General features: G+C 52.4%; 1 protein-coding gene and 1 pseudogene across 2 annotated transcripts; both read right to left on the reverse strand.

Moving 5' to 3' along the window:
• Positions 1-1309: 1309 nt before the first annotated feature.
• Positions 1310-4075, reverse strand: LOC122479558. 2 transcript variants are annotated; one of them, XM_043573393.1, is made up of 3 exons: positions 3989-4063; positions 2884-3164; positions 1310-2289 (listed from the first exon to the last, which is right to left on the reverse strand). In XM_043573393.1, exon 3 carries the CDS (start codon positions 2218-2220, stop codon positions 1378-1380), a length of 843 nt encoding a protein of 280 aa, XP_043429328.1. In that variant the 5' UTR covers positions 2221-2289; positions 2884-3164; positions 3989-4063; the 3' UTR covers positions 1310-1377. The 2 variants fall into 2 exon arrangements, with proteins under 2 accessions (XP_043429328.1, XP_043429327.1); XM_043573392.1 differs by lacking the exon at positions 2884-3164 and having other exon boundaries at positions 3989-4075.
• Positions 4076-4681: 606 nt separating this feature from the next.
• LOC122479559 lies at positions 4682-5640 on the reverse strand (annotated as a pseudogene).
• Positions 5641-5847: the final 207 nt, after the last annotated feature.

Below are 5847 nucleotides of genomic sequence, written 5' to 3' on the forward strand. Positions count from 1 at the left end.
TGGAATCTTGTAGAACTGCAGGTTCTGCATTATTTTAAGGTCAGCCCCATTCCACACGCTGACCTGTTACTGGCCCTTGTATTTCCAAGGAGACAGGAAAGCTCCAGCAAGAAGGGCCTGGGACTGAAGTTCAGAGTCACACAGAAATGGTCCCAAGGCCAAAAATGGGAAGTTGGCTCAGAACTCAGGCGGCCTGAGTTGAGGGGCAAGTGGGGGGAGGGGGGGCACTCTCAATTCTCAGCCCAGGCCTGGCATGGGACTAGGAAGACAGATTTAGAAATATCAGAATCGGGGGACTTTAGGGGCCATCGAAGCTACCCTAATCATTTACAGAAGGGGAAACAGGTCTGGGGAGAGAAAGTGATGTACCCAAAGTCCCAGGGCAGGCTAGTGGCCAAATGAGGCTGGAATCCCAGTCTCTATGATCCCTCAGTCCCTGGATGCCTTGTCGGGTCTCACTTCTCAGCACTCAAATCAGTTGAGTCTCTGAACGTTTGGAGGGAGCCCTTGGTGGCTCAGGGAACATTTTCTCGGACATTTCCAGCAAGAAACTTGGGACCTCCTCATTCTGACCCTCCAGCCCTCATCTGGCCTGGACAGAACCACTCTTCAGAGATTTCCTAGGAAGGGCATTCCCTCCAGTGGCAACGATCTCTGATTGCCTCTCCCACTAGCCATCAGAAAGTTTTCCTCTACATCCACCCTAAGCCCCGGTCATTAAAAACACATCCTGAAGAGAATATAGACGAGGCACTTAGAATAGTGCCTGCTCCACGATAAGTGCTCTGTGAAGTCTTACTCTTGCTGTCACCACCACAACAACCATCCTATCATCGTCGTCATTATTATTTCTGTTCACATTGGGCAGTGGTAAAATCAACATTCACAACAATCCTGAAACCGGAAGAGTATGAATAGGGGTCGGGAATGAATAGCTAGTCTATTTCTCTTCCCATGGGGAAACCCCCCAGTGATCCATTCAAGATATAAACCAGAGATTCCAAGCTGTGGCCTGTGGGCTTCACATTCCACCTGCAAGTATTTTTCTTGGGCCCACCGAGCACTAGGACATTTCTGAATTTGTTGTTAGCATATAAACATGAGATTCCTGACTTTTTTTTTTTTTTTTTTTTTGGGAAAAAGCAACAACCCGTCTGAGAGCTCGGTTTAGACCGGGTATTTCCTCTCCCCTCGGTCAGTTCACCCATTAACTTGTACCTTCCCGGCCCTGGAGGTCCTCGAGTTTATAACCCCCAATCCCAATGGCTGTTCCCCCCCCCTCCCCTCCAACAGAGCCTCGGAAGAAGCATTTTGCCACAGACCATTTATTTTCTACCGCTGCAGCCCGATGCACCTGTACCCATTTCGCGGTCGATGTTACCACCAGCTACAGGGTTTGGAGATGGGCTCGGGGGCTCTCCAGCCCGAGCGGATTGCCTCCCAGAACTTGGGCAGGTGACCCAGGGAAAAGATCCCGTTGCCGAACAAGGGGAGCTCAGGCAGCTTCGTCCCCGGCCTCTGCGGCAGCACGGGTGTAAGGCTCCGTCTCTGAAGCCGGGGTGGGCATCTGGCGTTGGCAGGCCCATCCACACACTGCAAAGAGTTGACGCCCCCGGTGGACGGCACCATGCAGGTGTTGGTGTAGTCGTCGGAGGCGGCCACGCCGGTGACGGGGTTGGAGTAACTACGGGGGAAGACGTGGTCTGGGTGGTCCAGGTGGATGGAGGTGGCCGCACGCTCCAGGCAGTTGGCTGCAAGCCTGGGCAGGCTCAGTGATGATTTGGAGCAGAAGGCACTGGTGGATCTGTCAAGGTAGTTGATGCCTTTGATGAGTTGGTCCAGGAAGGTGGGGCTACAGGGGCCTGAGGGACGTTCTGTACAGAGCAGGTAGTGGGGGCCGCCATGGTAAGCGGGTTTTCTGGCCACCTTGGGGTGGTTCGCCAGGTGGCTTGTCTCTACGAACTTGGAGTTGTAGGGGCGGCCCATGCAGATTTTCCTCACTGGGAGTCTGAAGAAGCTGGGGCTGTCGGGCTGCTCCGAGGAGAGGCTGCAGCTGCTGGTCTCAGAGCCGCTCGGGGTGCAAGGGCGTTTGACACCATCAGCCCCGCTCACACCGGGGCCGTGGGGCCAGCCTGGAGCCTGGGCCGAAAAGGACACGTTGTTGGGATGGTTCAAGCGGCTGTGGATGTTGGAACGGCTCACCGGGCGTCCGGACATCATCCCGGCTGGGCAGATACAGCTTCGTGGCGCCGACCTGCCGTGAGCTCACCTGGAGGCTGGCTACCGGGCCTGGTGAAGACAGTTGGGTCAGCTCCTCTCGGCTGCCTGCCCCCTCCCTGCACGCTTTCTCCCCGTGGGTTCCCTCTGGCTCCGGAGAGCCAACAGCACCCTTCTACTCCTCAACCTCCTCCTAGGCCCTGGGGATTTTCAAACTGGAAAACAGACACCTTATTCTTCAGAAAGCAAGAGACGAGGCGGAAGGGGCGCCTAGGTGGCTCAGTCGGTTAAGCGTCCGACTTCAGCTCAGGTCACGATCTCACGGACCGTGAGTTCGAGCCCCGCGTCGGGCTCTGGGCTGATGGCTCAGAGTCTGGAGCCTGCTTCCGGTTCTGTGTCTCCCTCTCTCTCTGCCCCTCCCCCGTTCATGGTCTGTCTCTGTCTCAAAAATAAAGTTAAAAAAAAAAAAGAGACAAGGCAGAAGGCAAGACCCTGAGAACAACCCAAGGCCAGAGGACCCTTAGGAAAAGTGGGGCAGTCTCCTTGATCCTTTGGCTCTGGCCCATATTTTGAAATTCCCATTTGCCTTTGGAGCAAGGACTCCAGAAGACCACAAAAGCCAAGGACTGAATCTCTAATGGGGAAATCCCAAGCATGGAGAGATACCTCCTTTCCAGAGTGTAATCGTCCACTACGCAATGCGCCTGTTAGTAAAAAAAAAATGCATCTTAGGAGTGATGCGATGCTATAGATACTCTCTCCGTGCCTGGCCCCTTGCTTGTGTCTCACATGTAATTCTTGCTACAAATCAAGGAGGTGGTCACTATTCTACTCCTGGTTGATGGATGGAGAAACTCAGTCTCAGGTAGATGACGTGACTCGTCTCAGATTACACGGGTTGGAAGTGGTGGGGGCCGAGGTACTGTCTTGGTCGTGTCTGATGACCCCTGAAAGACAATGCTATGTTGTTGGGGTGACTTTGGCCCTCCCTCGCAGCCTCTTAAGAAAGAGTTCTCACCACATCTGCTCTGCCTGCTGGATGGGGGCACAACTGGGGAGAACCAGAGAGACAGGGGTGCTTGCTAACCCCGTACCTAAGTTGATCCTGACTTTAGGAATCCCAAATGAGAGGGGGGAAGGTCATAGGACAAGACTACTGATAGGGCTGGACTTGTAAGGTCACAGCCTTCCAGGATATTCGGTCTTGACCCTCTCGGGTAGTAGGTCTCCTCATCCACTCCACAGGAGGAGGGGAATTGGGATTCCTACTCCTTGTGGTCCAAATGTGGGCACTTCGCCGAGACCTAGACCTGACCAGGCCAAGGAAATGCCCAGTCCATTTAACCCCGCCTCCTGTCCCGGCCAAGGGCAGTGAGGTCCTCCCTTCCTCATCTCCATTGTCCATCGGTTCCCCAATACTCTCCTGCCCCAGCTAGAAGGCAGGTTCTGATTTCTCTCTGCCAGTACTGCCAGGTTGATGCTAATTTTCCACTTCCGTCTAGTGAGAACAGAGCAATATTTGAGCCTGTCCCACCCAGAAAACAGCTGCCTGCCCCTCTTCCAGCCCATGGCCCCCAGCTGCCCTTGTCCTTTGGGTCTGAATCGCGTGGAATGCACAGACCCTTGCCTCTTCCCTTCCGGGTCCAACCCCACCCTGTCTCCTCCTCCAGAAATACAGGAGGCGACTGAGGACTGACCCCCACAGAGCCCCACCCTTCCCTTCCTGGCTGGCTAAGCCCTATCTGCCATAAGGGCCCTCTGCCACGCTCACTCTGTCTTTAGGAGGTAGATGACTTAGCCCTCCTGTGGCTCTCCACTGGGGATACCCTCATGTCGCCACTCCAGACTGCTGGCCGTGTCATAGAATCATGGAATCTTACAGCTGGGAGGGGCCTCCAGAGGCCATCCTGGCCAGGCCCCTGCCTTAGGGCCTGCGCCGCTTTAAGCCCTCCAGGACAGATGGGCCCTATTTTTAAAATGAGACTGGGGTGGATGTTTTCCAGTGTTCCTTGTTGTTTTTCTAGTGTTTAATTATGCTGAGAGTCAGGGAGTTCTCAGCTGCCCCTGATATAACTCCCATCGGCCGTGATCAGCATCAATCACTTCTCTTTCTTCACCGGCTCAGCAAACATTTATTGAGTCTCCCCAGAGTGTTGTTCCCTTCCAGTGACCCATTCTTGAGCCTAACTGTCTTTCCTTCCCCGTGGCAGTCAGCGATCCAGTGTCGAGTACCTACTACCTGATGAGAGCTGGCCAGAACCTGAGATTCTTCAGCCAGCAAATCTCAGAACCTGTGTGCCCCCGACCCAGCCCTGGTCCTTAGGGGGCATCCAGTACATATTTGCTAAGGAAAGGTTCCATCCATTATTGCTTTCTCTCAAACATTGAAAATACAGTTTTACTTTATATTTTGAAAAATTTTCAAACTTACTGAAAACTCACAAGACAACGAACTCCCAAGTAGTCTTCATCCAAATCCACAATTTATTAACGCTTTTGCCACATTTATCACCACACACACACACACACACACTCTCTGATTATTATTTGGAGAGGAAGTCGCAGACAGCACTATCTTTTCCCCTTGGACAATTGAGCGTGTATGGCCCACATGCCAGGTGAACGGGAACATTTTCTTTTCTTTTTTTTTTTTAATTCAAATTTCAGATATTTATTAATCAGTGTAAACCCTAACACAAAACACTGATGTGAGTTCAGAGGAGAAATATTTCCTGGATAACTGGAAAATTTTGTACGGAGGGCTTCTGGGAGACCTTCATTCTAAGAGGCTTGAGAGTGAGACATTTCATTTACAAGTCTGGAACTTTCTTCCTTCATTTTGTTATAATCTACAATCGGTGAGTAGAGCTCGTGTTGATCATTGGGACCCAGTCAGTTCTGGGTTATTCTTCCTACCCTAACTGACATCTGGATTGGACCATGTCAGGGGCTGCTGTCGTACCTCCCGCTCCAATAAATACGAAGCGGGGGATCGAGCTTGGATGCTTCTTGGCCTGACCGAGGATCTGTTGTAACATGGCTGTGGCAGAGGCCTCCGGTCCAAGAGAAGGAAAGATCAAATCTACAAGGCCTGGCACTAAGTAGTCCCTACCCCAAGGATGAACAGATATCCCGGACATTTTCTTACGCATCCACGCTACGATGACCCAAGTACAGGACATTCGGCAACGGTGGAGTCTGATCATGTAACGTACATTTCACCGACTGCCCCTCCGATGTTCCTCTTGGCAACTCTTTAGGCGCTGGAACCAACCCAGGAGCAAGCATGGCTTTTCGTTCTCAGAGGTCTTTGGTTTCCTTCAGCTGGAACAATTCTTCAGCCTTTGTCTTTTGTGAGATGGACATTTTTTTTTTTAAGTGAATTAATTTATTCTGAGAGGAAGAGAGCCTGCAATCAGGGGAGGAGCAGAGAGGGAGGGAGAGAGAGAGAATCCCAAGCAGACTCCAAACTGTCAGTGGAGAGCCCGATGCAGGGCTCGATCCCACGAAACGTGAGACCAGGACCCGAGCCAAAGTCAAGAGATGGACGTTACCCAACCAAGCCACCCAGGCGCCCCTGTGAGATGGTCGTTTTCGAAGAGCTCAGCCACGTTGTTCCGGAGAAGGTTC

The sequence above is a fragment of the Prionailurus bengalensis genome, chromosome C1 (assembly GCF_016509475.1).
Source record: "Prionailurus bengalensis isolate Pbe53 chromosome C1, Fcat_Pben_1.1_paternal_pri, whole genome shotgun sequence".
Taxonomy (NCBI): domain Eukaryota; kingdom Metazoa; phylum Chordata; class Mammalia; order Carnivora; family Felidae; genus Prionailurus; species Prionailurus bengalensis.

What these genes read in the sequence shown, in the direction of transcription:
- LOC122479558 (XM_043573392.1), bottom strand. Translation starts at nt 2,220, where the DNA reads ATGATGTCCGGACGCCCGGTGAGCCGTTCCAACATCCACAGCCGCTTG.